General features: G+C 39.1%; 1 protein-coding gene across 1 annotated transcript in view; it reads right to left on the bottom strand.

The window, feature by feature from the left end:
• The window catches only part of cenpi (centromere protein I), a 28729-nt gene extending 13113 nt beyond the window's left edge, over positions 1-15616 (bottom strand). Inside the window, exons 1-9 of the mRNA XM_061899972.1 lie at positions 15303-15616; positions 10169-10306; positions 9974-10092; positions 8676-8783; positions 8554-8602; positions 8449-8495; positions 8279-8368; positions 6759-6890; positions 4588-4734 (exon numbers count right to left, since the gene is read on the bottom strand). Of these exons, the coding sequence (XP_061755956.1) occupies positions 4588-4734; positions 6759-6890; positions 8279-8368; positions 8449-8495; positions 8554-8602; positions 8676-8783; positions 9974-10092; positions 10169-10306; positions 15303-15474 (1002 nt within the window). The 5' untranslated portion in view covers positions 15475-15616. The remainder of the gene's footprint in view (positions 1-4587; positions 4735-6758; positions 6891-8278; positions 8369-8448; positions 8496-8553; positions 8603-8675; positions 8784-9973; positions 10093-10168; positions 10307-15302) is intronic.
• Positions 15617-18255: the final 2639 nt, after the last annotated feature.

Here is an 18255-nt window from a genome sequence, read left to right as displayed (position 1 = left end):
CTATTCCCTTTCGGGGTCGCGGGGGGCGCTGGCGCCTATCTCAGCTACAATCGGGCGGAAGGCGGGGTACACCCTAGACAAGTCGCCACCTCATCGCAGGGCCAACACAGATAGACAGACAACATTCACACTCACATTCACACACTAGGGCCAATTTAGTGTTGCCAATCAACCTATCCCCAGGTGCATGTCTTTGGAAGTGGGAGGAAGCCGGAGTACCCGGAGGGAACCCACGCATTCACGGGGAGAACATGCAAACTCCACACAGAAAGATCCCGAGCCTGGATTTGAACCCAGGACTGCAGGACCTTCGTATTGTGAGGCAGACGCACTAACCCCTCTGCCACCGTGAAGCCCTCGGCACCAATTCTTTAGTCAGAATTCATATTTGTTTTTACGTTTGCAGAAAATTAGTATTACTCAAATTGCATATAGGATTGTTTGTGTACACACACACACACACACACACACACACACACACACACACACACACACACACACACACACACACACACACACACACACACACACACAATTCAATGTATTCCTCTTATTGATACTAATTCATATAGTTTAACTAGTTGGGTGACGTCATAGATGTAATAATAATGATGATAATATCAACAATGACTAAACAATAATAATATCGATAATGATAACAATAATAATAACAATATGAACAATATCAATAGCAATGACAATAAATGATGACAATAATACATATAAAATAATGAAGATGATGATGATAATAACAACAAAAACAACAATAATAATAATAATCATTATTAGCCAGTGATGGAGTTTAACACTTGGGCATCCATGTTCACATTCATATACATTGCCCATACCATTTTTTTGTATCTTGTTTTGAACTGATGGACATTTGGACATTGCCTGAGCCCCACATCCAATCCGTTCCAAAGTTTCGCTCCACGCACAGACACACACAAACTTTTCCTCGTAGTTCTTACTGTTGGAATATTAAAGATACTACACCCCCTTAGATTATGAACTCCTTCTCTGTGTTTGAAATGTTTATGAATATTGGCAGGTAGAACCTTTTTGTTTGCTTTAAATAGTAATTGAGCTGTATTAAAATCAACTAGATCAGGCAGTTTTAATAATTTACATTGTAAAAATAAAATATTTGTGTGGTCACAATATCCCACCTTGTGTAGAATTCTTATCGCACGTTTTTGGAGTGTAAACAGGGGATGTAGTGAAGTTTTGTAGTTGTTGCCCCAAATTTCTATGCAGTAATTTAGATATGGCAAGACCAATGAACAATACAATAAATGCAGAGCTCTGTAATTTAAGAAGAATTTGGATTTATTGATAATAGAGATGGTTTTGGAGATTTTGCTTTGTTTATGTCTTATGTGTGGTTTCCAGCTTAATTTATTATCAATAGTGACTCCTAAGAATTTAATTTCCGACACCGTTTCTAGAATCACGCCGTCTATATTTATTACTGGTCCTGGATTGGAATAGCCGAATAACATAACTTTTGTTTTCTTTAAATTAAGGGATAATTTGTTTATATCTAACCATGTTTTTAATTTTGCAAGTTCATTATTTGGGGTGGATACAAAATTTGTATACTTATCGTTAGAATAGAAAATATTAGTGTTGTCTGCGAATATGACTAATTTCAATACATTTGATACTGTAAATATGTCATTGATATATAAGTTAAATAACTTTGGACCAAGAACGGATCCCTGTGGAACCCCACAAGCAATGTCCAAATGCCCGGATGTAAACTCGCCCATCCTCACAAACTGCTGTCTTTGTGTTAAATAGCTCATTATCCAAGTCAAAGCTACTCCCCTTATTCCATATCTGTATAATTTTTTCAGTAATATTTGATGATTAATGGTGTCAAATGCTTTACTCAGATCCATGTAAATTCCAGCTGCATATTTCTTACTATCTAAGCTATTGGTTATCTCTTCTACTGCATCAATTATTGCCATATATGTTGACCTTGTTGTCTTAAAACCGTATTGACTTTCATTAATTATCTTATGTTTATATATAAATTTCTCTAATCTAATGTTAAATAATTTCTCTAAGATTTTGATGATCTTATATTTCTGGCGGATGTCGTGGCTTCCTTCTCTCTTCAGTGGTCCTTGAACGCAACATAAAAACACAGCTGTATAGAATGATGACTTTGTTGTAAACGAGCACAGCTTGTAGATTCAATGGTATACTGTAGCTTCATTGCTCTGACCAGAATGTGTGTATATAACTTTAAATTGGGGTGTGTTGGGAAGACATTAATTTCTCTTGTTTTCATGTTAGCATTTAAACTAGCGAGCTGACACCAGTGAGTCCGTGAGTTTATTAAAGAGCAAATATCCATCCGTTTTTTTTTATTAAAAAGGGTCATTCTAACCCTCAACTTTTACAGCAGTCATCATTCCCGTGGATTATACATAATACTATTTATTTGTACATCCCTAAAGACTATATTAGCATATTTTTGTCATTCATACATGTTCAACACAACAGAGGTGTCCAAACAAGGGCCCTATTTGGCCCGTGAAATGTCATCTTACCAACAGGGTAATTGCTTTCATTTTGACAGTCTAACAATTTTGATGTTGCGGTCTAGTGGACAACATGGATAATAAAGGTCAATGTGCTTTAATTATACTCAGTACTTCTGAAATAGTGGGGCGAGTCCCCCTGGGAGGGCGTGGTGTGACCTCGGGGAATATGTTTTTATGCCGTAGCAGAATATAATGAAGTTCACTATAAACATCATGAAAGACGAGTGTGTTGTTTCTTTTAATATTAATAAACTTACAATGTTATGCAGAGGTATTCTTATAGTTAAAACAACTTTATTTAAAAATTGTACTATTATGGTCATGGTGGAGAAAGAGGGGAAGCTAACTATTTTCTTATAACGCAACAAAAAATATTAAGAGAAGCACTGTCTTAAAGGAAGGTATGCACGAATTTACTTATATGACCCAATCTAAACAACCTTCCCAAGTCATGCTGCAATATATATATATATATATAGTGGGGCAAAAAAGTATTTAGTCAGCCAACGATTGTGCAAGTTCTCCCACTTAAAATGATGACAGAGGTCTGTAATTTTCATCATAGGTACACTTCAACTGTGAGAGACAGAATGTGAAAAAAAAAATCCAGGAATTCACATTGTAGGAATTTCAAAGAATTTATTTGTAAATTATGGTGGAAAATAAGTATTTGGTCAAGCATTCAAAGCTCTCACTGATGGAAGGAGGTTTTGGCTCAAAATCTCACGAAACATGGCCCCATTCATTCTTTCCTTAACACGGATCAATCGTCCTTAGCAGAAAAACTGCCCCAAAGTATGATGTTTCCACCCCCATGCTTCACAGTAGGTGTGGTGTTCTTGGGATGCAACTCAGTATTCTTCTTCCTCCAAACACGACGAGGTGAGTTTATACCAAAAAGTTCTATTTTGGTTTCATCTGACCACATGACATTCTCCCAATCCTCTGCTGTATCATCCATGTCCTCTCTGGCAAACTTCAGACGGACCTGGACATGCACTGGATTAAGCAGGGGGACACGTCTGGCACTGCAGGATTTGATTCTCTGTCGGCGTAGTGTGTTACTGATGGTAACCTTTGTTACTTTGGTCCCAGCTCTCTGCAGGTTATTCACCAGGTCCCCCCGTGTGGTTCTGGGATTTTTGCTCACCGTTCTCAAGATCATTTTGACTCCACGGGATGAGATCTTGCGTGGAGCCCCAGATCGAGGGAGATTATCAGTGGTCTTGTTTGTCTTCCATTTTCTGATAATGGCTCCCACAGTTGATTTTTTCACACCAAGCTGCTTGCCTATTGTAGATTCACTCTTCCCAGTCTGGTGCAGGTCTACAATTCTTTTCCTGGTGTCTTTCGACAGCTCTTTGGTCTTGGCCATAGTGGAGTTTGGAGTCTGACTGTTTGAGGCTGTGGACAGGTGTCTTTTATACAGACAACAGGTTCAAACAGGGGCCATTAATACAGGTAACGAGTGGAGGACAGAAGAGCTTCTTAAAGAAGAAGTTACAGGTCTGTGAGAGCCAGATATCTTCCTTGTTTGAAGTGACCAAATACTTATTTTCCACCATAATTTACAAATAAATTCTTTGAAATTCCTACAATGTGAATTCCTGGATTTTTTTTTCACATTCTGTCCCTCACATTCGAAGTGTACTACCTATGATGAAAATTACAGACCTCCGTCATCATATTAAGAGGGAGAACTTGAACAATCGGTGGCTGACTAAATACTTTTTTGCCCCACTGTATATATATATCTATATATATAGATATATATATATGCACATTTATATGTATATATATTTCTATGTATGTGTGTATGTTTGCATGCATGTACGCCCTCTGCTGAAAACTCAGTGGATCTGCACTCGACTATGCATCCAAAGCTGTCCCTCCCACATTCATTCAGACCAAAACAAGCTGCGAGTTCTGACCCGCCCCTAGCTAAATGAGACCTTTTCACGGTTGATAGCTTTGACAAAAAAAAAGGGGGCATTGCTACAAATCTTTAAAAAAGGAGCTGTTGGATTACCTCTATGTGGTGAATATTCTCCAAAAGCTGCTGAAAGGAGCGGACATGCACCAGGGGGACCAACTTCCTGCCAGAGGCCGACCACTCTGTCTGGGAGTCCTTCTGGGGTGCACAACTTAGCGCAGGTATTTCCAAGTGGCAGTGTTTCTGAAAGCACCATTGGAGGGTTGAGGATCAAACACTTCTTGCTATAAATGAAATACTACTTGACATGACAGCTTGCCATACAACTTTCATCATCTTCATTAAGGTTGGACAATTCAACACATTTCAATTTCCATTACGGCTTCTCACGCTCACAAAGATATTACAATTGAAGAAAACGATTAATGGGCATGCAAAAACCGGAGCATGTAACAGTAAAACGGAAGAGTGATCGTTTCAGGTGAAACAAGACCACGTCTCCTAAAAGTTTGGGCTCTCACCATGGGTACTACTTTTTATTTGACACAGCTCTGGTATGCCTCGTCAATAAGCACTAAACTCAACAGAAATGTAAGGCATGTGATTTCTGCATTCTCGTAATCACGGATGGAATAGGAGAATTGGCCAATAAAACGGAATCCACTGATAAAAGGCACAATATCAGGGAGAGAGACATGAATGTGGGTGAAATAGTGTCATTGAACATTGGTTTGGGCAAATAATGTGTTCAGGACCGCTGCAACATACATGATGTTGCTGACCACATCCATGTAAGAGCAATGAACAAACTGCATTCCCAACCCTCTTCTTTTTTTTTTTTTTAACAGCCTCAAGTCGACTCCTTACTCGCAGCAGACTTCCCCCCCCTTCACAATAACATTGTGTGCACAACATTCAAAATAAGACTTTCAAAAAAGTACCATAAACATACGTCAAACACTCATTCATGCATTTTCAAAATGAATATGCTTTCACCTGAAACACTGGTCAAACTTGTCCACAGATGTATTGCACCAATATGTGAGGATTTTTACATTTATTAACAAACTATTTATTAAATGATATTTATGACATACAAAACCACACACTCTGCGGAGGTAAAATAAGTAAAAAGTGAAATTAAAAAAAAGGTTTTTTTTTTATATTTTACATTGCTATTGTTACTGTACTGGCTCACCTGCACTGGCTTCCTGTGCACTTAAGATGTGACTTTAAGGTTTTACTACTTACGTATAAAATACTACACGGTCTAGCTCCAGCCTATCTTGCCGATTGTATTGTACCGTATGTCCCGGCAAGAAATCTGCGTTCAAAAGACTCCGGCTTATTAGTGATTCCTAGAGCCCAAAAAAAGTCTGCGGGCTATAGAGCGTTTTCCGTTCGGGCTCCAGTACTCTGGAATGCCCTCCCGGTAACAGTTCGAGATGCTACCTCAGTAGAAGCATTTAAGTCTCACCTTAAAACTCATCTGTATACTCTAGCCTTTAAATAGACCTCCTTTTTAGACCAGTTGATCTGCCGCTTCTTTTCTTTCTCCTATGTCACCCCCTCCCTTGTGGAGGGGGTCCGGTCCGATGACCATGGATGAAGTACTGGCTGTCCAGAGTCGAGACCCAGGATGGGCCGCTCGCCTGTATTGGTTGGGGACATCTCTACGCTGCTGATCCGCCTCCGCTTGAGATGGTTTCCTGTGGACGGGACTCTCGCTGCTGTCTTGGATCCGCTTGAACTGAACTCTCGCGGCAGTGTTGGAGCCACTATGGATTGAACTTTCACAGTATCATGTTAGACCCGCTCGACATCCATTGCTTTCGGTCCCCTAGAGGGTGGGGGGGGTGGGGGGGGTTGCCCACATCTGAGGTCCTCTCCAAGGTTTCTCATAGTCAGCATTGTCACTGGCGTCCCACTGGATGTGAATTCTCCCTGCCCACTGAGTGTGAGTTTTCCTTGCCCTTTTGTGGGTTCTTCCGAGGATGTTGTAGTCGTAATGATTTGTGCAGTCCTTTGAGACATTTGTGATTTGGGGCTATATAAATAAACATTGATTGATACTCTACTTAATTATTATTTTACTTGTTGTTTATTCCTTATGAATGTATATCCGTTTAAAGTTGAGTTTTTGTTATGCAATAAATACCAATCTTTTCAACCTGATAAATAATCATGTTATTAATGATGATTTCAATATCAGTCAAAACAATTGTAAAACATTTTGGCCATAATCATCCAGCCCTAATTTTCATTACCCTTTTTCTTGAGATGGGCTGATCCTTTATTGTGAGGGTCAGACCGTTACCGGGGGCAACGAGCGTGCCGCTCCTCTTCTGGACAAAAGTCAGCGCGGATTTCCATGGCCAGGCGTGATTCCTGAAGCCACCCTGGAAATGACGACAGCAAGGACATACACTTGACTTTGTCTGTGCCAGTCACATAACTATGAGCCAAACCTGCACAATATAAAAGGTGGTATCAAAAAATGGTGACGAAGAACTACAGAAAAAACATTTTCTGCCATGTTTCGCTACATGAGAGGATGATAATCTCCAGGGTTGTGAAAGCGAGGAGACCTATGGTGTTTGTGTTTCTATCGATGCTTGAACAATACACAAGTCTGCAGCTAGGTGGCAGCAATATCTAAATGAATCAACAGGCTGACCAGGAAACATGAGAAAGAATATATACATGCTTTAATTGAATTGAATAAACTGCTGATTTGCCATTCCACTGATTTTCTTTCCAATCTGATACCAAGTAAAATTCAGGCGGCTATCGGGAAAACCGATCCTTTGTTCAAAAATACCTGACGTGTCTGCTTGAACTTTAAAAGTTGTGTATTTTCAAATGATATATTTGTCTAAAAAACAAACATTAAAAATCTAAGAAAAAAAGTACAGATGTTTAAAAAATTAATAATAATAATGAAGTGAAGAAAATGATATTTATATCACGCTTTTCTCTAGTGACTCAAAGCGATTTTACAAAGTGAAACCCAATACCTAAGTTACATTTAAACCAGTGTAATAATAATATAATAATAATAATAATTTGAGTCAGGTTTTGGTGATGTTAATTTTTTATTTTAAATATCAAAATGGAACCCCCATAGTAGACTTTTTAGTATGCGGCCCTTGGTGGAAAACATTTAGACACTCCTGATCTACAGTATTAAAAGCTAAACAAAGATTAGCTACGTAATTACAAAATAAAATATTAACCCATGAGCTAAAACATTAAAACCATAATATACATTGTCAAATTTGTAACTAAACATTATTACTGTATTTCTATACAGGCAGATTTTTTACAAATATAATTATGCAGTTAAACAGACATATTATTATTATTATATGGGAAAAACTATAGCAAAAATGTAAGAAAAAGACAGTACGATAATCGGTATGTAATGAAAAAAGGCTAATATAATACACAATATCAGTTTTAAGCATTTTTAAATGCATACTTTGACTTCTCAGATGAGGCCCTTGGTGGAAAAAGTTTGGACACCCCTTGACCAAAGTATCAAAACTGGACATTTTGATTTGAGAAACTATATTAAACCATAACAATCTGATCGATATTTCAGTATTGATCCACACATCACTACAATACGCTCTTAATGTGAGGCAACGACTAGCTTAATTTATACAGATACAAAAATATTATCAGGTAATCAACAGTATTTCAATTGCAAATATATGTCCGATTGTGCCTAATGAAAAGGAAATCTATGCCACCGTAACAGCAAATGAGTTTAATGTGTACAAACCCTCATTCTGGATGGAATGGAGAGCGTCACCAGCTCAGGACAAAAGACTTTGTAAAGAGAGAGCAGGTGTAAGAGGAAGGGCTGTCTTCCCTGCCAAAACAAAACAATGTGATCTTCTAAGAGCATCACACACACAGAGGGATATGATAGATGATACTGTACACACTTACTAGTTTGGACTGCAGCTCCAGTAGCTTTCGGACTCGATATACGCGCACTTGAAAAGAAAGCAAAGAGTCAGTTGAGCTTAAAAGAAAGAGATGACAATAACTCACCGCTTTGCTTGGTGGTCAGGAGGTAAAGGAGGTGGCAGATGAAGGGGCACTGAAACAACATGTGGACACTAAGTCACTGGGCACTTATTGGCCGGCCAACACAGAAGTCGCGGGACACGTACCAGACTTTCATCCGTCACAAAATTGAAGATGAAGCCATAGACGGCTCTCAGTTGATCTTTTGCATCCATCATGTCGAAAATGGTCAACACCCACTTGATGAAAAAAACCTGAAAATTGCAGTCCAGCGTATTAAAACCATACAAATACAACTTCCTGCATCGTGACCTGTTGCTGTGATTTATTCAACTGCAGAGAGTATTTGGCCTCTATTAGGGCATATGTACAAGTGTCCGGTTCTCTTCTAATAATACCATTGTATTCTTAGAGATCATTATTACCTTCAGAAATAACAGTCTGTAATTAAATATTACAACAGGAGAAAATAATGAAGTATTAATAAAGACTATTTATTGATCAATCTGGTGAAGGAAAATGTTACTCATGTACCCAAGAAAAAATCATATCAAATTATTTGACATGCATTCAAAGAACTCAGAAAAAGGTTGGCAACCTTCTCCCGAAGCTTAAATGTAGAATAAATTGGCTGCAGGGTACCATTCGTCAAATTAAGAGTAAAAGCAACAATATACTGTAATAGAGGGCTAATTCTCTTAATACATTTGATCTGAGATTTGACCAGCAGCAAGATTGGAATGACACATTTGAGACTAAATCTACAGGATGATCAGCCCTTCATTATAGAGCAAAGTCAAGTGGAAAGATGTTAACTTTCACTAGCTTGTCTCTCCATAGGAGCGTATAACATGTAACATAGTTGTCATTCCGTATGGGTTGTGCCAAAAGTAAAATACCAGCATAATGCCCATTTGTAGCGAGTGAGGAGGACAGAAACAGTGGAGCCTCTGACCTTTTTAAGCACAATTCATAGGGGTGTCAAAAAATGAATCGTGATTTTTATTTAAAAAAATCTGACCCTGTTAGAATGTATCAAACAAAACCAACTTTCTCTAAAGCAGTGGTTCCCAAAGTGGGCGGTGGAAAGATCTGGGGGGGCGGTGAGGAAGAAGGGGGAGCCAAGGGGGCGCCAGCCTGCAAAAGTTTGGGAACCATTGCTCTAAAGTAATAAATACATTGATCAGAGCTGTTTATGTATTTTATGGAAGAATGCAGTTCATCATGGAAGGCACCCAATGGTATTAAAAAAGTATTGATTTTGAACGGAGAATTGTTTTGAATGGAGAATGGATTCTGAATGGAATAGTCACCCCAAGAATCAGATGCTTAAAGATTCACAGCCCCAACAGTTAATAGTAAAACCAGTCAATTGTCCCATCCCTAATAGAGGGAAGTTTTCATTAGATCAAATGCAGCACACAATGCAGTGTCTTGCACTCACCTGCGTACTTGTTGCTATTTTAGAAACACCCAGCCAGGCTAGGGCTCGAACAACGGCCTCCTGAGGCACCACCGTAGCAGGGATCAGACACTTGAGCACCCGGGAGCGCATACTCGACCCTACACAACACAAAGAGAGGATGAGATTGTTGTTGAACAGAGTTCTCAAACCACATCATTGCCCTACACAACTTACGCATTCGAGGGCTCATAGCAAACTCCAGCATCACGGAGATGGCATCCGGGGAGAGGCCTTCAGAGAACGCCACCTTCTCCACCAACACCAGGTTCCTCTTGATGTGATCGTTTCCAATCCAAGGAGTCCCTTCTTCAACTAGATGAAGGATCACAGTACTTTCAATACATATAGAACACAGACAATATTACAACCACATAGTTTTAATCCCTTTTCACTAAAATTCACAAATGAAAAATACGATACAAGTATATGTATTTGTGTGTTATATAAACGCAGCCAAAATAAGTTATTAGACATTGTTACTGCATCAGTGTGTACACAGTAGGTGAGAAGATAGCGAGTCTATTATGTTTACAGCCATAAAGGTGAGCTTCATCCTCTAAATCAGGGGTGGGCATTACGTCGATCACGATCGACTGGTCGATCTCGGAGGGTGCGTCAGTCGATCTCAAGCCAGGCATTAAAAAATATACATAAAAATGAGCAATCATCAATCATACCAAGACTTCACTTTCGTCAGTTGTTTGACATTCTCGGCACCCGAGGATCTTGTGAGATGACGCTGGCTGCTGCGAGCTCATATTTAAGAAAAAAATCACTAACATGGCGGACGCAGAGAAACACATTTTATTTCTAGAGACTCCGTACCTACTGTCAAAACTCTAAAGACCGACTGCACAGTTCCTGTCTTCACCATAAAAGACCTGTTTCATCCTGCCTGTGCTAACAAAATAAGAGTCTCAGAAAGCTAGCGTGCACAAGCTAGCAAGCTACGGAGTTTGATGCCAATGTATTTCTCCCCCGCCCTCAGCGACCGCTTTCTCACTTGCTTGCCCACCCGCACACTCACTGACGTCACTCACCTGCTGCCAGACATTAAAGGGCCACACACATATGCTACTCTCATAACAAAGTGTTTAAAAACGAGTATGCAAGTTGGACAAATGAGATGCCAAATCCAACCACTTTCATGTGGTATTGGACAGAAAGGAGGACTTTTTTTCCCTCCATTTGAAAATGCGGACGTTATCAGCACCACTGTCTAATTTCAATCAATGCAAGTCATCAGAATCAAATACACCAACTTATATTCTTGTCTTCATGAAAGAAAGGAATCTATGTGTGTTAAACATGCTTGTATTATCATTAAACACCATTAACTTGTTAACAAAAAATGTCTCTTTCATAAATAAATAAATATAAATTATAAATAGGAATGAGGTAGATCTCCTCGACTTGGTCAATTGAAAAGTAGCTCACTTGCAGAAAAAGTGTGAGCGCCCCTGCTCTAAGTACTTATGGGTGATTTCCTTTTACAACTGATAGTATAAAACAGACACTGTATCATAAGTATACTACTTAGAAAGGTTCACTCTTGGCTTGTCTACAATACCTCATTTCTATCTTGGATTATGTGTGTCAACAGGTCTGAGCCACAATAGTACAAATAATAACAGACAAAATGAATAGATTGTTTGGCAAAAATACACTCTTTTTGAATCTCAATAAAACTAAATGAATGCTATCGGGTAACAGCAGAAGAGAAAGTCAAACACAAACATAAATAGACGGACATTGAAAGAGTAAAAGAAACCTAATTGTGGGTGTATTAATAGATGACAAAATTAAGTGGAAATCTCATGAAAAATATGCAACATAAAGTGTCAAGAACCGTCAATAATGAATAATGTTGTGGACCAAAAATCACTGTGTATTCTCTAGTGCTCACCAGTGTTACATATCTGACTTACTGTGCAGAAATATGGAGAAATAAATATAACAGTATTAGGGTGTCTAAAAAAAGAGTTTTGAATGGACCGCAATTCTTCTTTGTAATAATTCTTAATTGATTCAAAGTAATCAAAAATGTATTTTATATGTATGATATTTTTTTAATCTATTCTGTCCAGCCACTCAGACTAATCCTCTTAATAATAATAATAATAATACATTTTATTTGGTATAGCGCTTTTCAGAGTACTCAAAGATGCTTTACAGGATTAAAAAAAAGTTGATTTAGATTATCTATATCTGCTGTACACATTGACTTTAGAAAAGACAATACTTCCCTTGTTGTCTTATTTGTACTTATTAAATGTTAGGGTAGAATTTGATTCAACAAAACCAGTTTTCTTTGAAGTAATATAGAAATGTATCAGAGAAGTTTGTCTATTTTCTGGAGGAATGTAGTTAATTATAGAACTGGCAGCCAATGTTATTAAAAAAAGATTGATTTTGAATGGGGAACTGACTCTGAATGGAGTCACGCGGTGCCTACATATTCCCAGCCCTAATAAGTACCTTCCATCACTTAGCATGTTTGACAAAAAGATGAGTTGCAATAATACATAATGAGTGATGACATTGGCGACAGCTGCCACAGTTGGCATACTTCACACAAAAGTCACAATTTCTCACTGATTGTTGGTCCAAAGTTAAGGAAGATTTTGGTAAAAATGAGGGCAATAACTTTTCTTTGATCGTTCTGTGTATTTTTTAAGTTAAATGTGTGATCAGGTGCACATGAGAGTGCCTGCTGGTCACTAAACACCACAGGAATGTAGCAGCAGAGGGCATCCAAATGAGGCTTCCATGAAATAAAAGCACATTTAATGCAAGTTTAAGAGCTGGAGTATGTTTAGACCTACATACATACGTATATAAATATAAATATATATACATACATATATATATATATACAAACATACATATATATACAAACATATATACATATATATTTATCCATTTTCTACCGCGTATTCCCTTTTGGGGTCGCGGGGGGCGCTGGCGCTTATCTCAGCTACAATCGGGCGGAAGGCGGGGTACACCCTGGACAAGTCGCCACCTCATCGCAGGGCCAACACAGATAGACAGACCACATTCACACACTAGGGCCATTTTTTTAGTGTTGCCAATAAACCTATCCCCAGGTGCATGTCTTTGGAAGTGGGAGGAAGCCAGAGTACCCGGAGGGAACCCACGCATTCACGGGGAGAACATGCAAACTCCACACAGAAAGATCCCGAGCCTGGATTTGAACCCAGGACTGCAGGAACTTCGTATTGTGAGGCAGATGCACTAACCCCTCTTCCACCGTGAAGCCCATATATATATATATATATATAAATAATTTATATGTATGTGCATATATATATATACATACATACATATATATATATATATATATATACATACATACATACATACATACAGCATATACAAACCCCGTTTCCATATGAGTTGGGAAATTGTGTTAGGTAGGTAGGTAGGTAAGTAGGTCTTTATTGTCATTGCAACAAGTACAACAAAACTTTGTTTTCAGCACAAACCTGTTCAAGATTAGACAAACAAAGAGTGTACAGGGTTACAGAACGCTATATGTAAATATAAACGGAATACAATGATTTGCAAATCCTTTTCAACTCATATTCAGTTGAATATGCTACAAAGACAACATATTTGATGTTCAAACTGATAAACATTTTTTTTGTGCAAATAATCATTAACTTTAGAATTTGATGCCAGCAACACGTGACAAAGAAGTTGGGAAAGGTGGCAATAAATACTGATAAAGTTGAGGAATGCTCATCAAACACTTATTTGCAACATCCCACAGGTGTGCAGGCTAATTGGGAACAGGTGGGTGCCATGATTGGGTACAAAAGCAGCTAAGTAATTCACAAACAAGGATGCGGCGAGGGTCACCACTTTGTAAGCAAATTGTCGAACAGTTTTAGAACAACATTTCTCAACGAGCTATTGCAAGGAATTTAGGGATTTTACCATCTACGGTGCGTAAAATTATCAAAAGGTTCAGAGAATCTGGAGATATCACTGCACATATGCCATGATATTACGGACCTTTGATCCCTCAGGCGGTACTGCATCAAAAACCAACATCAGTGTGTAAAGGATGTCACCACATTGGCTACATTTCATCTGAGATTTGACCAGCAACAAGATTGGAATGACACATTTGAGACTAAATCCACAGGATGATCAGCACTTCATTATACAGCAAAGTCAAGTGGAAAGGTGTTAACGGTTCATTACGAATACACAAACCGTTACACCCCTAATTATATATGTATATACTTTTCTTTTCAGATATAAGGTTTGTGCGACTATAAACCATTTACTCTAACAGCAGTTGAAATGGTTGAACACCACGGAGCCACAAACAATGACAAACATCACACTTGTTGCAGGAAAGGAAAATGAGCAGTAATAGACATTATTTAGGACTTTTACACTTTCCCCCTCAATTCTTTCCCATCTGGACAAGGAAGGCGGGGTAGACCCTAGACAAGGAAGGCGGCATAAACCCTGGACAAGGAAGGCGGGGTAGACCCTGGACAAGGAAGGCGGGGTAGACCCTGGACAAGGAAGGCGGTGTACACCCTGGACTAGGAAGGCGGTGTACACCCTGGACAAGGTGCATGTCTTTGGAGGTGGGAGGATCCCAGTGGATCTTAAATCTGCACTGAAATGTGTGAACCTAAAACTGCTTCACAACCTAAGTTTGCTTCTATTTCCTGACATTCCGTGTTATTGTGTTGTGTGTTCCAACTCCGCCAAGCAGATGTGAACGCCGTGACCAAGATGACGACGTAAACCAGCAGATATGAACATTGTGACCAAGTCGGTGATGTGAACAAGAAGATAATAAATGAAAATAAGATAACACAATATAATGATGTAAACAAGAAGATAATAAATGAAAATAAGATAACACAACATAATGATGTGAACAAGAAGATAATAAATGAAAATAAGATAACACAACATAATGATGTAAACAAGAAGATAATAAATGAAAATAAAATGACAACATGATGATGTTCCTGTGATGAGGTGGCGACTTGTCCAGGGTGTACCCCGCCTTCCGCCCGATTGTAGCGCCCCCCGCGACCCCAGAAGGAATAAGCGGTAAAAAATGAATGGACGGAACATGATGATGTAAACAAGCTAGCTAGCAACTAGTGACGTCATCGCCCAAGGTTTGGTGTTTTTGCACCGCGCAGAAACATTTAAGCAGCAAAGCGAGGCTACAAAGTGTAGTTTGAAAGCAGTGTGTTGTTTAGTGTGCAAAAAGATACAGCAGTGTGATGTTTAGTGTGCAAAAAGGTACCGTTAGAGAAATAGTTGAGAGCCGCCATGAGCGGAGGCTCGGCTTCATTCTTCCGTCTTTCTCTCTCCGCCACTCTCAAACTTCTGCCGCCGTTCTGCTTGCTCACAGACTGCTCGTTAGAGGACGATGTGTTGGAATCCAACAAGTCCGGCAAATGTTGCGTAGCTTCCATGTCTACATTGCACCACAAATGTGATCAAATGTGAGCAAAAGAAGGCTAGCTCATCCTCGCCTATTTTCATTCAAAAGTCCGAGCTTTGGCGCGACCGTTTGTTCTGCGCCTGCGCAGTAGGGGCTTTTCGCATGCCGTGGTACATTATGGGTAATGTAGTGCGACCTTACGTGTCAGGAAGTGGCCTTAAACAGCGTGTTATGATTGATTGCGTTTTGTCAATATCAGAGGAAAAATAGGTTCATTTCTTATCATCGTTTATTTTGGATAAATGACAGGCTTTGACAGTGGTTTATATGGACAACCAAACTATCCTAAAGAGTTTTGATTGATTGATTAAAACTTGTATTAGTAGATTGCACAGTACAGTACATATTCCCTACAATTGACCACTAAATGGTAACACCCCAATAAGTTTTTCAACTTCTTTAGGTCGGGGTCCACCTTCATCAATTCATATATATATATATATATATATATATATATATATATATATATATATGTGTGTGTGTGTGTGTGTGTGTGTGTGTGTGTGTGTGTGTGTGTGTGTGTGTGTGTGTTTAGCATTTATTTTTCAAATAAAAAAATATCAATACGGCCCCTGCATACCTTGACTTTTCAGTATGAAGCCTTTGGTGGAAAAAGTTAGGACACCCCTGAAGCCGTGTGGATATTTCAGTATGCATCCACACATCCAAGAATCGATGAAGGTGGACCCCGCCTTAAACAAGTTGAAAAACTTATTCTGGTGTTACCATTTAGTGGTCAATTGTAGGGAATATGTACTGTACTGTGCAATCTTCTAATACAAGTTTCAATCAATCAATGGTATCAGCGGTGTGGATATTTCAGTATGTATCCACACATAGAGATCTGGTATCGGCGGTGTGGATATTTCAGTATGTATCCACACATAGAGATCTGGTATCGGCGGTGTGGATATTTCAGTATGTATCCACACATAAAGATCTGGTATCGGCGGTGTGAATATTTCAGTATGTATCCACACATAGAGATCTGGTATCGGCGGTGTGGATATTTCAGTATGTATCCACACATAGAGATCTGGTATCGACGGTGTGGATATTTCAGTATGTATCCACACATAAAGATTTGGTATCAGTGGTGTGGATATTTCAGTATGTATCCACACATAAAGATCTGGTATCGGCGGTGTGGATATTTCAGTATATATCCACACATAAAGATCTGGTATCGGCGGTGTGGATATTTCAGTATGTATCCACACATAGAGATCTGGTATCGGCGGTGTGGATATTTCAGTATGTATCCACACATAAAGATCTGGTATCGGCGGTGTGGATATTTCAGTATATATCCACACATAAAGATCTGGTATCGGCGGTGTGGATATTTCAGTATGTATCCACACATAGAGATCTGGTATCGATGGTGTGGATTTTTCAGTATATATCCACACATAAAGATCTGGTATCGGCGGTGTGGATATTTCAGTATGTATCCACACATAAAGATTTGGTATCAGTGGTGTGGATATTTCAGTATGGGTCCTCTAACTGTAAAGACTTCATTTAGATTGGTGGTTTTGGCCTCTGGCCAAAGTGTCAGAATTGATTCATCGTAAAGAATAAACCCATCATAAAGTGTATTTACAGAAGAAAATTCTTATTTTTTTCCCTCTTCTCCTCCACATACTTCAAACTCCTGCGTAAAACTAAGACTTAGAAGGAGCAAACAAAGAAAGCCAAACGATATTCAATCAGGGTTTTTACTTTGAGCATTTACAGAAAAAGAAGAACAGGAGGCTGGTCCTCCAGGGAACCTTGAGGAGACCATCTGAGGACAAAGACATAGCAGTGGAACTAGGTTGCATCACATTACTAGCATTAGGAGGAGACCACGTTCATGCACAGTTCTGCAAAGACTCAAAAGGAGGGAACACATGATGTAAAGTAGTCCAGTGGTATTGCATCTGATGATATGTCTGACTTGTCATCATCTTCACTTCAAAACATGCGCTAATTGTTTCACTTGAAGACTTCAGTCAGCCTTTTGAAGACACTATAAAGTTGAAGACCATTTAGATCAGGGGTGCCCACACTTTTTCTGCGGGCGAGCTACTTTTCAATTGACCAACTCGAGGGGATCTACCTCATTTATATATATCATTTATATTTATTTATTTATGAAAGAGACATTTTTGTAAACAAGTTAAATGAGTTTAATGATAATACAAGCATGTGTAACACATATAGATGTCTTTCTTTCACAAAGACAAGAATATAAGTTGGTGTATTACCTGATTCTGGTGACTTGCATTGATTGGAATCAGACAGTAATGATGATAACGCCCACATTTTCAAATGGAGGAGAAAAAAAGTTGTCCTTTCTGTACAATACCACATGAAAGTGGTTGGTTTCTGGCATCTAATTCATCCAGCTTCCATACACTTTACAAGAAAAACATTGGCGGCAAATTCCGTAGCTTGCTTGATTGACATTCACGGCACCCGAGGGTCTTGTGAGATGACGCTGGCTGCTGCCAGTTCATTATTATGAAAAAATGACAGAGAGGAAGGCGAGAAACACTTTTTATTTCAACAGACTTTCGCGCCGTCCCTTCCGTCAAAACTCTAAAGGCCGACTGCACATTTCCTATCTTCACAATAAAAGCCCTGCTTCATGCTGCCTGCGCTAACAAAATACAGAGTCTCGGAAAACTGGCGTGCACAAGCGATCTCTCAGAAAGCTGGCGTGCACAAGTCGGCCTTTAGAGTTTTGACGGAAGGTACGGCGCGA

This window comes from Nerophis ophidion, linkage group LG05 (assembly GCF_033978795.1).
Source record: "Nerophis ophidion isolate RoL-2023_Sa linkage group LG05, RoL_Noph_v1.0, whole genome shotgun sequence".
In the NCBI taxonomy this organism is placed as follows: Eukaryota; Metazoa; Chordata; class Actinopteri; order Syngnathiformes; family Syngnathidae; genus Nerophis; species Nerophis ophidion.
This window is presented reverse-complemented; position numbering and strand designations above follow the sequence as displayed.